The sequence below is a fragment of the Astyanax mexicanus genome, chromosome 1 (genome assembly GCF_023375975.1).
Source record: "Astyanax mexicanus isolate ESR-SI-001 chromosome 1, AstMex3_surface, whole genome shotgun sequence".
Classification (NCBI taxonomy): Eukaryota; Metazoa; Chordata; class Actinopteri; order Characiformes; family Acestrorhamphidae; genus Astyanax; species Astyanax mexicanus.
Genome location: NC_064408.1, coordinates 53376438 through 53392107, shown reverse-complemented (window position 1 = coordinate 53392107; position 15670 = coordinate 53376438). Strand labels below are relative to the sequence as shown.

At 38.0% G+C, this 15670-nt stretch overlaps 1 protein-coding gene across 4 annotated transcripts in view; it reads right to left on the bottom strand.

Annotated features, from left to right (window-relative positions):
* The window catches only part of adgb (androglobin), a 67023-nt gene that overhangs the window by 19000 nt on the left and 32353 nt on the right, over nucleotides 1-15670 (bottom strand). For 3 of the 4 annotated variants that reach the window (XM_049479885.1, XM_007255664.4, XM_049479876.1), the window contains 15 exons: nucleotides 14890-15073; nucleotides 14736-14799; nucleotides 14396-14506; nucleotides 13133-13241; nucleotides 12891-13023; nucleotides 9440-9554; nucleotides 8257-8421; nucleotides 8032-8173; nucleotides 7778-7903; nucleotides 4022-4115; nucleotides 3282-3413; nucleotides 2938-3091; nucleotides 2669-2856; nucleotides 1256-1422; nucleotides 918-1060 (listed from right to left, as the gene is read on the bottom strand). In XM_049479885.1, the coding sequence (XP_049335842.1) occupies nucleotides 918-1060; nucleotides 1256-1422; nucleotides 2669-2856; nucleotides 2938-3091; nucleotides 3282-3413; nucleotides 4022-4115; nucleotides 7778-7903; nucleotides 8032-8173; nucleotides 8257-8421; nucleotides 9440-9554; nucleotides 12891-13023; nucleotides 13133-13241; nucleotides 14396-14506; nucleotides 14736-14799; nucleotides 14890-15073 (2027 nt within the window). The remainder of the gene's footprint in view (nucleotides 1-917; nucleotides 1061-1255; nucleotides 1423-2668; nucleotides 2857-2937; nucleotides 3092-3281; nucleotides 3414-4021; nucleotides 4116-7777; nucleotides 7904-8031; nucleotides 8174-8256; nucleotides 8422-9439; nucleotides 9555-12890; nucleotides 13024-13132; nucleotides 13242-14395; nucleotides 14507-14735; nucleotides 14800-14889; nucleotides 15074-15670) is intronic. The other variant, XM_049479867.1, reaches the window with a different exon arrangement.

Here is a 15670-nt window from a genome sequence, read left to right as displayed (position 1 = left end):
CCGTACATATAAATAATATACAGTGGTGTTTTTTTGCATGTTTGTCGCTCTGAAATGTTTCAGAGGTATCATCAAACAAATTTAAATATTAGTCAAAGACAACACAATTAAACACAAAATGCATCCAAACCTACATGGCCCTGTGTGAAAACGTTTTTGCTCCCCCTATTCCCCCTATTTAAAAAAATAACTGTGGTTTATCACACCTGAGTCAAGAAATCATTTAAATAAAACAAAAGATACTCAAAAGCTAGGAACAGATAAGAAAGAAAGTAATTGAGAGCTATCAGTCTGAGAAAAGTTGTCAAGCCATTTCTGAAGATTTGGGACTTGGCAAATCACAGTGATAGCCATTATCCACAAATGGCAAAAACAAATGGAACAGTGTTAAATCTTCTCAGAAGTGGCCGGCTGCCCAAAATTACCCCAAGAGCGCAACAACGACTCATCCAAGAGGTCACAAAAGACCCCAAAGAACCCAGAACAAACCAAAGAACAACCAAATAACAACCAGTTATTAGGTTTAGGGGGAAGTCACTTTTTCACACAGGGCCATGTAGGTTTGGATTTCTTTCTCCTTAATAATACAACCTTAATTTAAAAGTGTCATTTTTTTGTGTTTACTTTTGTTGTAGTATTTCACTAATAATTTAATTTGTTTGATGATTTGAAACTTTTAAGAGTGATAAACATGCAAAAAACAAGCAATCATGAAAGAGGCAAACACCTTATCACACCACTGTACGTTATACAAAGCTTAAAAAAACAATTACATGTGTCACAGAAAATAAACCCAGACATCATATTCCTTCTCTGCAAACTCACACACACACACACACACACACACACACACACACACACACACAGAATCATTGACAGTGATGAACAGGAATTTGTCTGTATTGATTGATTGATACCAGTTCGGCAGGAAGGAGCTTAGAGGCAGAAGGCGGACAGTCATCGCTCTCCTTCGCCTTTCCACTTGCTCCTCCCAGACCCCCGTCAGTGCCGTCCTGAGACCACCGCGCCCCCACATGCTCCTCAGCGGTGCCGGAGGAGACTGGCACACACAGACATACACAAATAAACACTCTATAAATACACGCCAGAGCTGCCAGCATCGGACGGTAGCTAAAGTAACTAAGAGAGTAAATGTCTGTTTGAATAGGATGTCAAGTGAGAAATATTAAAGACAGAGAGAGACCTGTTTGATTTCGCTTTACTTTAACTTTATACACGAGTGGATTTAACACACCGTTGCTGGCTGAGAAGCAGTAGATGGGGATAATGACGTGGCCCTTGCCCTGGTTGCTTGCCACCTCTTTCTCATGGTCCAAAATGCTGAGTTTAATATGGACATTTGCATTTGATGTCTGGAACTGCACTGTGGCTACATGATCACATGTCACCTTCACTGCATGCCTGATAACAAGAAAGACGGGTAAGAGGCACTTTAAACACTGACCTACATTAGGGTCATGTAACGTGTAACACATGTAACATGTGTTTATGTAACGCAATAATTCAGTAGAAACATAGTTTTCAAGCAAATCTCTGTGTGAAGTGAGTTTTAATGCCACAGAAAAAATTACTGTTTTTGTTAATGTTGTAGACAATCAGTCTTTTTTTTTGCACATCAACAATACATTTTAGGATATATCTAAGTGTTTATTCTCATCCTAAAAATCACAGAAATAAAATACCAAACTTAATCAAAATAGTATTTTTAATAATTGTCATTATATATACAGCTCTGAGAAAACATAAGAGACCACTTAAAATTAATGAGTTTCTTTGATTTTACCAAATTGATGATCACAAGCCTGCTTAAATTTTTGCACCAGGCGTGGCATAAAGTTATCCAAAAGCAGTGTGTAAGACCGATGGAGGAGAACATGCCAAGATGCATGAAAACCGTGATTAAAAACAAGGCTTATTCCACCAAATATTGATTTCTGAACTCTGAAATCTTGCTGTATATAATTATTTTTACTGAACATTTTCAGCCCTGTATTGAGCCTTGTGACTTAGACCGGTGAATAATGGGTTAATAATCAGTGGCTCATCAATCTTTCATGAAATGTAATCAATTGTGCTGCTGGTGTAACTGAATAAATCCATTCATTGCACAGAGGAGTGCGCAGAGAGGTCAGCAACCACACAGTGAATTTCTAATTGTATCATTGTAACCTATAGCATAACAATAATACAAAATCTTTATTGAAACAATGCATTCCTTTTATGTTTCACTGTTATTAATTTGTCATATTTAGTCCAGTGTTTTATAGTCAAAGACACTACTAAGACTACTATTACTACTAAGCAGTGTGTAAATGTGAGTGATCACCATTTCAAATGACTTTACTTTACAAATAAAGTATTTCCAATCAGATGGAACAGTCTAAATAAGCTGAACACTGGCTAAAAAGCATAACTTACCCCAGCACAGGGCTGAAGAGTGTTTTCTGGAGTAATACACTAAATACTTCAGGGTTGAGTAGAAGTGAAGCCTTTAATTCAATACTAATCATCTAAAAACAGAAACTGACCTCACTAATTTTCTTATGGCTAAATGCATTAAAATCCTTACAGCAATGTGACATGTACAACATGCAGAGAGACCAAAAAAGTCTGCAATGTTTTAGACATGAAGTGTAAATGTGCATACCTGCAGATAATGTTCTTCTCATTAGGAACGTAATAATCTTTGAACTGCTTTACTGCGAAGGTACTGGCTGGTGCTTCTCTGGCCAGCTGGGGCAGTGGATGTTGAGAACCAATTAGCCGCATTCGCCACTTCCCTCCAATCACGGGTGTGTCCTCAGAGTACGCCTCAGCTAAAAATGTGTAGCCAGCCTAACAACAAAATGCAACAACTAAATAAACATTTACACAATACAAACATACACAAACATGTGTGTTAGTATGCACACATACCTTATTTGGTGTGTATATGCGTGGCTCTACTCTATTAAAGACTCTAGGTAGTTCCTCTCCAGTCTCATTGTTAATGACGTGAAGAAGACAGTTGCGGAGGGGAGAGTACATTTTAGGCACTAGGAGCAGAGGTTTAGAAACATGGAACACTTCCCTGTAAACACAAAAAACAGACTAATATGAGCACAGCACACTCAAATAAGCTCATTCATTATATTATATGAATTTCAGCCAACTGATGCTACAGGCTGCTTTTAACATGCAATTTACAGCTTGTAAATATGATCCTGGCATTCGGCTTGGTTATGATGTTGCAGGTGCTGCAGTATTGTCTCTAAAATCACCTAAAGATCAGCATCCAAGAGTTAGTTGTCTCAGGAACAGGAACTGAGTAATCCGCAAAGGTTATTCTAGTCCACTCATCCTCTTTACAAGGGAATAACTCCATTGTTTGCTCATTATCAGTGATCATGTACCTGTCGAAAAAAACACATAACGGTATGTATTGCCATTAGTGAGTTGTTTTGAAGATATGCACACTATACATCTACATTCACTGTGCATTTTATAAAACAGACATTAATAACAAGCTGTACATTTTTAAGCATCAGGAAACATAAAAACATTCAACAATGTTGAGGACTGGGCTCTAGTAACATTTTATTAAGAACACCAACAGTTTTCAATTAATTGCATATTCTCAGTAAGGACTTGTGCACACCCTTTTAGTTGCACAATGTTGAGACATCATCTTACAGTGGAAGGAAGGAGGACAGAAACATATCTAAAGAGTGAGTGAATCTGTATTTTCTCATCTCCCAAAGATGAAAGCAGGTATGCTGACTGAATCAGTACCCTTTTTTGGTCCAGTATGAAACTTCTCTTCTCCTAGCTTATATGGTGCTTCTTCTGTGCAATTTTAACTATATCTGGAAGAATAAACCCTTTTTTGACTGCAAATTACATAAGAGAGAAGACACAGCACAGCTGACACATCAGCAACACAGTAGTGGACATGCTAGTGGATGTGTGTAGCAGAGGGCCAGAGAGAAAGAAACTGCATTCTTTCAAATTAGCAATTTACCTCAATAAAGACTCAGCATGTTTCTCTGCATCCGATTCCACCGAAGCCCACATTTCCAGCAGCGTCTGAGAAACTTTCTGATTCTCTTCAGAGCCTGAATGAATGGATGCACACACACATATACAAAAAAAACATACAAAAGCAGTGTTATGTATTCATAAAAAAATCAGACTAGTCACCTTGAAGTTGTAAACAGCCCCAGACACAGCACTGTTTGTTATGCGGCGGATGAAAAGGCAGGAATGAGAAATATCTCGCTAATCAAAATTCATGGAACTCATTAAAGGCAGCCTGCCTACTTGCTGGCCTGCAGTGTTAAAAAAGTGCATTCTACTCCTCATGCTTTGTTAAATAGCCAGTGTGCATACTCTTCAGTACTGATCTAAACCATTGCTTTACATGATAGCATTTTTGAATGTACAACATATACTCAAATATGGATTCTGGCATACAAAACTTCCCTACGACTGTTTATTATCCAAAAACATTACACTTTATTTTGGTCATATTTTACCTAATATCTCCCTGCATTAAAACAGTCAAACCGTCAAAACTATCCTAAAACATAGATTCAGACATCAGAACACAGATATTTTATTAGATGCCTTCCAATAAAGTTCAGAGCTCGAATCCTCTACCTGGAGAGTTATCTTCCTGCAGGTTTTAACTTCACTCCAAATCTAACACACTCTATTCAGCCAAAACTTTAGAATGCAGTACATTAGCTGGATCAAGTAGGTAGATAAGAGTTATATCCCAAGCCTGTGGGAAGGGACATTTCTAGAAGAAAGTTTAAAGAACAATGGTTTAGATTATTAAACTAGATTTTTTGTGTATTAAACACTTAACCTCTGGTTTCTATTACAACCACTGTTAACAATTTATACTCAGTGACTTTTAACTATGTAAATGGTCCATACAGTCACAATTTTCTCCTTTATTAACTCTCTTTTTCACTTCATGTGATAAATATGTGTTTAACATATTAGGCTTTATTTAAACACTAAAATGGTTTGTTTATTTTTCACATAGTGAACATTCCACGTGATGTATGTTGATGGAATGAATAAATGCTTAGGGAATGTAATAAAAGTCAGAGTAAATGTGCTATAGGACCTGTGTTTTATGCATGATAATCAATAGATATTCTGGCTTTGGATCGTACTCAGGATAGTCGGGTGTGGCTGTGTTTATTATTTTAACTATTTTTAAACATTAGACTATATTTTCTGAAACATAGCACTGTTTAAATAGTATGTTAAGAAAATAAAAGGTTATTTTAATAATTATGTAAAAAAAAAATGAAGAATTTTCTTTCAGTTACTAAGAAGGGTAATATCTGACCAGTGGGCTAGACACAGCACTTTTCCGAATAAATTATTTGGATAGCAACATCAGCTATGTGGAAGTTGCAGTTACTGTCTGCTTGACTCAAGCTGTGGCCTTTGAAAGTGAAACGCCTGTAAAAGACACTGACATCTTTGCACTGCTTTTGAGCTTATAAAATGAGTCACACTGCCATTCGAATGACACACGTGCAGCCTCAATACCAACAGCACTGTTCAACTATGCAAGAACGAGAGATTCGGAGTGAATGATGAATTGTGCTGATTGCATTGCACTGAACATTGCTGTGCTGCTTGTATGGATTGAACTGTCTGATATTTAAGTTCAATTAAGTTCTTACATTGAGCTCCTGAATGACGAGTCTGGCTATGGTTGTCTGAAATTAATAGATTCTGTTTCTTTCTTACTTTTTCTCTTTTACTCACTTTCTCTGTCAGATCTCTCAAATTCGTCAGTACTATTTGTTCCTATTTTAAGTAGGTTTTTTTCTTTGTTTTTATTTTCTCTCTCTCTCTTTCCATCCATCAGCCTGTCAGTCTGGGAAAGAGAGATGCTGGGAGGGATAGATCCAGATGGATGGGGAGATGAAGATGGAGAAGGAGACGCGTGTTATTCTCTGGCCTGTCATGCTCACTTAGATTGATCGGCAGCTTCATTGATAAGTGTGAGCTGGAGGGCCTGAGTGCATGTGTGCCCCCACACACACACTTACACACACACATTACAGGAGGAATGAAGAGGACTCTCTGTGGTCTCTGATCAAATTAACCATTAACCCTGACGTCAGGGTTAGTCATGTTACAAGGGAAACATTTAGACATCTAACATCCTGGAATAGAAGGTCTGGAAAAGAAAATGCCCTAAAGGCTAATGGGGTTCCTATTTGGCAGCCTGTGTCAGAAATGACTGAAATTACAGTCAGCAGAACCTCATTTTCAGCCTGACCCTTAAACTGACCCGATCCCATAATCATTTCCCACTGAGCACCACACGTCTAACTAAGTCATTCTCTATTGTCTATGTAGCTACCTATTTATTCATTTAAATTAATATCCCCTTCATTCATGAAAAAACACTAAGTAATTTGTGTAATGTAAAACAGTACAAAGGCATTCTATAAAAACCTTTTTACAACCACATTCTTACAACCATTTAATCAGTATGTTTTAATGACTGTGCAAAAACATATCAGGACATGTTTGTTACAGGTGTAGATGTGTAAAAAACCCATAACTTTCAGCCAAAACACATTTATGTCCAAAGCATGCTTCTTTATTCGTTGTTTAGTTGTTAAAAAAAACACTAAAAGTCAATTGAAACTTTCCTCATAAACACATGTCTACATCGCCTATAAACCAATTTAAACCACATCCAGGTCTTCATACTGTAAACTTTGTAGTTAAACACATTACATTTAGAAAACTATTTAATTTAGCAGATACTGTAAATAATTTCAATTCAACACTCTCTTGTGTTTTTATGTCAAAAAATCATAGTAACTTCTACTGTGTGAACTGTGTTTATTGAATTTACAGTAATTAAACACCTAAATCACACTAACAAGTCTGTTTTTTTTTATCATTTTTATCCCAATTTCTCACCATTTTTTTTCAAGGCCAATTACCCAAACCAATCATTAGGACTCCCCCTATCACTAGTGATGCCCCAACACACCAGGAGGGTGAAGACTAGCACATGCCTCCTCCGATACACGTAAAGTCAGCCACCACCTCTTTTTGAACTGCTGCTGATGCAGCACTGCTGAGTGAGCTCGGAGAAATGCGCAGCGACTCGGTTCTGATACATCAGCTTACAGACGCCTCGTGCTGGGGGACATCATCCTTTGGAAAGAGCATCAGATGGTTGATGTCCAAAGGGTGATGTCCTCCGAGCGCGCTGGCACCTAGAGAGAGCAAGGCCAATTGTGCTCTTTCAGGGCTCCGATAGCCAATGGCAAGCTACATGAACAGGATTCGAATCGGCGATCTTCTGATCATAGTGGCAGCGCTTAGCCCGCTGGACCACCCGGAAAGTCTGTTCAAATTTAATAACTAGTATACCTGGAATTAGTTAGAGTGGGTTGTAGAGGAGGTTTGGGTGTCTACATGCTGAGTGTTTGTTAGCAATATATTCATTTCTTCCCTCCAGATTACAAAGAAACAAAAAATTGTGTACATTTACTTTGTTTTTGAGCACCACCTCTAAAAAAATTATAAAACAGAATAAATCTGCTTATGGAAAAACATGGCATAAATACATATAACCCTCTATATTATTATTTATCTGTACCTTTGCAGAATGCAGTGTATTGTTTTTAGCCTATGTCTGCGATACGTCAGCATGGCTTGTTAAATGTGCAGGTAAGTGTTAGTCTCTGGAGGCTAGCTAAAGAGAGCAGGAGTGTGTTACCTGGTTTGGCAGCTCTGAGAATTTCTCTCACTAGGTAGCCCTTCCAGCCAGCCTGCAGGATGGTCGCCGCCTGCTTTTCCTGCTCTGTGGCCTGTCTTTTGCTCGAGACCTCTGGAGCACCATCTGCTACACACACACACACACACACACACACACACACGTGCACACAGGCTGAGTCATTTGTTAGGAAAGAAGGATGATACTAAATTCCTCCGGGATGTCCTTGATAAACAGACACACACACACACACATACCGGATGGTGTATCGGTGTCCTTTGTGTTGCTGTATTGGGCAATGGGGTCTCCAGTCAGGGCCTGCACTGCAAACAGCTCCTCAGAAGTTAACTTACGGCCAAGCACAGAGCAGAACATGTGATACACGGCTTCATTAAAAACCTACAAAGCAGAACAAACAACCATGAACCCCAATGACACACACTGTGCCTGTGTGTGTGTGTCTGTGTGTTTGTGTCACCCACCCTCCAGTGCTCTCTGTTTGCCACTTTGCTGTGTAAGGGAGGGCAGAGGGCCTCCTCCAGCACCCTGCTGGCTGATGGGAGTTCCTGTGGGTCTGAGAAGGAGCTGACCACTCCACCCAGAGCTCTAAGAACCAACAGGGCCTGCTGAGAGAACCTCAGACTCTCCTACAGAGAGAAAGAGAGAGAATGGAAAGAAGAAAGAAGTCAACAAGACATGACAAATTATGTCTATTTCCCTTTCAATCATTTACAAACATACACATACATAACAGTACGTGTATTCTTTACGAACTGCCGTGGTACGGGGGTCACGGTTCGGTTCATGTAAATGCACGCAGAATACACGGTACATGCAGTCAGTCTATAGAAGACTTGTGGAACCAATGAAGTTTAAGCAGTTAAAGTAATGCTGTTGTGATGAAGCTCCGTTCCAACAATCCATCCCAAAAAACTAAACATGCTTATAATGAAGTTCCATTGTTATTATGGCGTTAATTGTCACGCTGCAGCAAGGAAGGACAAGGAGAGCGGATGCACACGCAAGTAATACAAGTTATTAAACAGAAAACAAACAAACCAATAAACCAAACAGGAACTTGGAGTACAAACTGAACATAAGCTTAAATACACAGACAAAACGGGAAAGGGAACAGGTAACACCAGAGGACTGATTAATGAGGGGCGGAGCTACAAATTTATACACGTGACAACACAGGGGTGGAGCTACAGATGAAGGCAGACAGAGCACATGGGGAAATGACAGGCAAGAAAAAGGTAAACACAGAGAAACACAAACACAGATGGGAAACACAGGGAAACAGGGCAAGGACGTGACATTAATAAAGGTGTCTACACAGAATGCTCGGTCCCTTTTTTTTTCCACCAACCGTACCGAAAACATACCGAACTGTGAGGGTTTATACCGAGGTGTGAACCGTGAATTTTCTGTATCGTTACACCCCTACTACAGTCCCCTCCAATACTGAAAACCTTAGGGTTTTGATGAGCAATGCTCATCTTGGCAAGAAAATAAAAAATAGTATTTCAAAGACTTTCAAAACAGAAAATGATTAAAGGGGGAGTGACTGTAAATATAAAGCTTGCTTCACTAAACAGGTAATACTATACTGTCTATTTAAAATTAATTTTAAGTATTAATCTCACTAAAAGCATGTATGGGTACCTTATCAAGGTGCGGCATCACTTCCTCCTCTCCCCCAAACACAAAAGGTGCCATGCTGCATACCTGCAGGTGGAAACCTAAGGGCGCCATCATGTGGATACGAAAGACATGACGTCTGCGAGAGGGAGAGGGGGTAGAGACAGATAGGGAGAGGGAGAAAGAGAGAGATAAAGACAGTCAGAAGAAACATAAGGGCAAGACAGCAAGGAATCTTTTAGCCTGAAACATTAATATTTAATATTCATTTGCGTTGTACTAAAACCAGCCAAATGTCTTCCTCCTGAAATGCTATTTTAAATTCTAAGATTTATGAATGATCTGAGCAAGTCTTCATGTATAAGGCTTTTAAGTCTAAGTGCAAAGCACATCTGAAACTCTAATGCACAGGAACGACTCAATTAGTGTGTTATGTCCTATTTAGCCACAGAAACACCTGAATCTCACAAAGCAGAGAAAAATTAATAGCACAGCTTAGCAGAATTTTTATTCAAACATTAAATAAACATAAGATGATAAAAAATTTAAATTATTGAAGGCGCCATATAATGCTTTTTTAGTACTGTGAGTTGTTATTTGATGTATACGTAATAAAGTACTATAAAAATAATAAATGTTTGCAGCAACAATGCCCTGTTATGTTTTTTGCATAGTCATTAAAAATTCTGTTAGAAAACAACATACTGATTTAATGGTTGTAATGGTTGATTTAATGTGGTAAAAATGATGAGCTCTGTTTTACCGGATGCAACTGGTGACACAGCATAGCATTACATACTATACCCAGCTGGCCACCAACAACAATAGACGTTCATTTCAGGTTGAATGTTGGTCATGACATCAGATGACAAAAAATTTAAGTCAGGATAACGTCTAATACTGTTACGTGCCAGCAGGGATAGTATAGATTACTAAAGTTATGTTGCCATTTTGTATCCGGCTGCACATTTCCAATGGCAGAAAGAAACGTGGTTTTGAAAAAGCTGTGTACATTTTTTACCTGTACATTACTGGATCCTCTGAATTAAAAGGTTGTTTAAGAGTAGTAATACTAATATTGCTGCATACAAGCTAATACCACTGTGCATCAGTGCAACCAGTAAGCTAGTGGGCTATAGCAGCTCTATTACATTTTAGTATTAAAAGCGGTAAAGACCAATATGAGCCTGGTTGCTACTTCCCTGCTGAAAAATCCAGATAAACACCAACTTCTAATGCTAACTGATCTTTGATGGTCAAGGTAGTAAAAAAAAAAGCTGCTCATTAAGATTTAAACATTACCTATGCCAGTTTAATCAAAAAGCTCATATTAATAGAGTAGCATGGTAAACAATTGCATTTTGTGATAATACAACTCAAGCACATAGGTAAGGCTGGTTGGTTTGTGTGGTTGGGGTGCTGCGCAGTGCTAATGATGTAGATTCAGTGCGCAGTGAAAAATGTACACAGGACCAAACATATAGGGTTCTGAACATTTAACACACTCAACATGATAGAAGTCATTTTTTGACATTCCCAACATGCTGCTGAAAATGTACTTTTAAAAATTGAGTGCCAATTGTGGGAATATCAAGAACTAAAAGATGCATGACTTGTTTATAGCACAGTAAATATGGTATTTTTATATCTCTCATTTATTACAGGATAGTGTTACTTTTCTCTCAGCAATTTACAGAGATATTTTTCAGAGTTGGTTTTATTTAATATATATGCATGATTATTCTGCTAGTTTTTCCTATAGATGAATGGATCATAAATAATAAAAATTCAGATTTTTCTTCATCCTCACAAAGGGTGGCAAAAATTGTGCAGTCAAAAGGTCAACATTTAAGCCCGCTCGCTCTCTCTTTTTGCTTTTCTCTCTCTGTCTCTGTCTCTCTCTCTCTCTCTCTCTCTCTCTCTTTCTCTCACACACTCTCTCACTCTCTTTCTGGCTCTCACTCTCATATTGCCTCCTGAGAAATTCCCATGTTCCCAGCATGCGACCTCTAAATGTAGGCCCCCTGCTTTTAGGCCACTACGGACCTAGAAATAGCAGACTGGGTCATCTTTCTTTCTCTCTTTCTGTTTCTCTCTCTTTCTGTCTCTTCTCCGTCTCTCTCTTTCTATCTTTGTTTCTTTGCTTCCTTTAAGATTCTTGGTTATATTATCAAGAACTAAACCTACAGCAAGCTTGTAGAATTAGCCATGTGCTATGCTTCTATTGCTAGAGCTATACTTAATTTATAATGCTTCTTTACATTTTGTGAATCCGTGTCCAATATTTGTTTTAATTTTTATGATAAATATTAACTAAAACCTTAGTAGATAGAAATTATATTAGATTTATTGCATTTATTTTTTCAGCAAATACTTATCATTTCCAGTAACTGGCGATTAATCCTATACAATAAATTGTTGGAATTTTAGCCTATTCATTCATATAAAACAGCTTCAAATGAGTCAACATTTCAGTGGGGTCTTAGTCTCTCTCAACTAGTATATCTCTATAACTATAGATTTTAATGGATTAAAAAAAAAGTTTCATGATAATAATTATACATTACCTGACACCTTTACTTTTCCGATAAAAATATAAAAATATATAAAAATGTGAGCCATTTTTTTAAAATGAGATTATAATTATGCATGTATATACATACATAAATCATAAAATCTTCAGTTTCCAATACAAATTGACAATTGTTTTAAGGTGACAGTGAATATAATACAGGACATTTTGGAAACAGACAGGGTTGACAAGACAACAGATAAAAGGGTTCTTTTGTTGGAATGCAGTGTTCTCTTTTAGATTAATTTGTTCACAGAACATTCTTCCAATAAGCTTATGGCTTATCCATGTGGTCTTGAGCAAACTTTAGAAGGGGCACTCCTGGAGAGTGTATAAGTAGTGCTTTCTCCATTTTTTATCATCTGCCTCACAGTGGATTGGTGGAGGCCAAGCACCTAAAAATATTTTTTGGACTTTTGAATCCTGTTACATTACTGTTACATTACTTTAATATTTTAAATACTTTAAGGCTTGGATTAAGCCTTGTCCTGAACTACAGAACATTCTGAATGGAGATTTTCCATTAAAAGGGACTTCAGAAGTCCGGAAAACTGTTTTTGCATCATTTGTTTTATTTGGGTTTTCATTATTTAGTTTTAGGGACTAGTTGATTGCCGTTACAGTTACCGTTATGATATAATTAGGGTATTAGATATGAACATAGTTTTGATCATAATCATTGTTAAGGTAATGTTTATGGTAATCACAATGTGTTACTGTAGTAGAATCAGATATGTTGAGAAATCTGCAATTGAGAATTGGCTCATAATTATAAATATGTGCAAAGATGGCTGTTTGTCAGTTTGATTATGGTGATGTCATGTTTATGTGCTATATTACCGCACTTTTGAAGAGAGCTTCTAATGAATATGACTGAATTGTTATGGTGATAGGTGGTGTTACCCTGGTGGCAGCGGGAGAATTGCGGCTTTGCAGGCAGAGGTCTGGATGTGAATCCAGGGTAACTGAGATTCAATGCTTTTCCAGGAGAAAGGTTGAGCCGTCAGAACCCCAGCTCTGGACACACACTCCTTGTCTATACACACACACACACACACACACACACACACAGACACACACACATATATTGTAGTCATCCATAAATATGTGATACACAGACAGTCCTTTGTTTTTGTGAGCCTTACTCTCATCCTTGGTGCCTCCCCAGTGTACCAGAGCTGAGAACGAGATGAGAATCTCTGTAGGTAACAGGTTATCCACAAACAGAAAGTCACAGCACTTCTCGTACGAGCCCTTAGAGAAAGAGGGAACAGAATGAAGAGAGATGCAGAGAAAGAAAGAGAGAGAGAGATAAGCCCCTTTGAACCTAAGGGACAGCAACTGTAAATATTAATGTGTTTTGTCTTTGGATGTGTCTCATGAGAATACAAGGTCTTTTGTCCACATGCACACAAACACACAAACTCACAGACAGCCACACACACACACACACACACACACACAGTAATTACTTACGATTAAATCAAACCACAATGCTCTCAGAGGATTACGCTAAAATGGCACAGCTCATCAACATTGTAATACAACAGGGAGAGGTGAGAAAAAACAACACTAGGATAATAAACAGAACCACCGAGCGAGCACCCTGCAGTTAATGGGTGCCTTTGCTTGGATGTGCGAATTTCCGACGGTGTCTGAATGTGTGTGAACATTTTGTGCATATAAGGGAAATGAGGGAACAAGTGAACATGTTTGCCTCGGAATAAATGTGTGCATTTGTGTATGATAACTCCTTTGGGCCATACTGCAATCTTTCTCAGAGCATCATAAGCATACTTTGCATTCATATTTTTTTCAGATTTGTACATCTATGAAAGCTTTTTAATATGAAAGGAACAAAGCAGTACTATTGGAAATCAAGGAGAGAAGTGAAGCCAATAATGCTAGTGAAACACAAGATGAAAAAGAAGCTCTAGCAGGAAAAGTATCATGGTAAAATGTATTTTACAGCCATTTATACTGCTTTTTTGTACATTTTGTAGTACGTATTTTAAAATAAGTATGACGTTGGCAGTTGTCAGAAACATTAGACCAACATAAATGATGCATAGAAGCATGTGTTGGTTTTATCATTTGAAATAGATGGATTTATTTTCATAAATGTCATAATTTAGCCACTAGACAAACTGGATAACTCTCATACAGTCAGACCTACTAGGCAAAAACTATATATATTTTTCACAAACACACACTATCAAACATCTCAGACACATATTTACTCATATACTCCACTAGGGTATCAATAATACGCACACACAAGGTTAATAGTGTAAATAGCAATAATGACAGCCTTTGCACAACTATAATAGTGTAATCGTAAGTGTCAGTGGATCTATAGTAGGTGTAAAAGTGCATGAGAGTAATATTTTTTTCATATATTTTTGTACCTGCATGTGTGTAGCTCCAGAAGACTCTGGTAGTTTCCCTGATGCTGCAGAGTTGGTTGAGCCCACAACACTGGGCTGAGTAGTTGCTGCCCCTCTAGATGCAATGTAGCTCTATCCAAAGAAACACTACTATTATCACAAGTAAAAGAAAACAGCCCAAGCAAAAACCTGAAGGTTTCCTCACAATGTCCATCTAGTGGCAAGAGAACCCTTTAAAGTACTGTATGTACTGCTTATAATTGTATGCCTTAAAGTAACACAAGCTGACATATAGTCATAACTTGGGTTACTGCAACATTGAGTTACATACAATCACTCAATTAATAATAATTAGCTTTACCTTAAACTGGGACTTCTGGGAGTAATGAGGGTAGGTGTCTGGGTTGTGAAAAATTACCAGTGACCTTCAAAAGCAGACCAAACACATCTAATTAACAATATATGACATGAATGACTGAGTGTGTACATAACATTTTTCACTGGGCAGCTCTTACTGAAAGCATTTGGGGAAGTCATGCAGGTGGACCCAGACCTCCTGAAGCATGGTTTTCTCCAAGTCATGTGACTGCAGCTGTGCAGGACTGGTCTCATCAGCTGCTGTCATTTTCTCCTTGTCTTTGTCCGTCTCTCTTGCTTTATTCTTCTCAAGAACTGGTGGTGCTTCTGCTGTATCAGCATCTAATAAAAATAGAGGTGTGAGGTACAACCACAGTAATGTACCTAGCATGTAAAATAAAAGATTAGGCAAAGAAAAGCCCAAAATACTTCTGAAGCACTGGTTTTACAACATTTTATTTAACAATAGGTTTGAATCATTTTCATGCTTGTCTCAGATTGTGCACAGGGAGCAGATCAATTACAATAAGAAATAATATTGGAATCTGTTGGAAATTTTTCATATTTTATAATATTTTGTTATCGTTCAGTGTCAGCAATGTGTCAACAGGGGTCCATTTAACAATATCATGTACATGCAGGTCCTCTTTGGGTAGGAGATTTGCATAATGGTGTGTCATTTGCACACTAATGACAGATTAGAAGAAGAAATCATAGCTTATAAACATAGTGAAAGGGTTCCTTTACTTTACTTTTAAGACCCTGGGGATGAAATTTCACTTAATCACTTCACTGACCATAAGCTGCACCAGGGATGCAACATATATCAGTTCTGTCTTGCCAAGGGCCCACCTCTGGAAGTACATATGTCAAAGAACATGTGGGTGTCCAATTTCAGCACTAGAGGTCCAGGTTGCAGTGAAGTTATGTCAAAAGCGT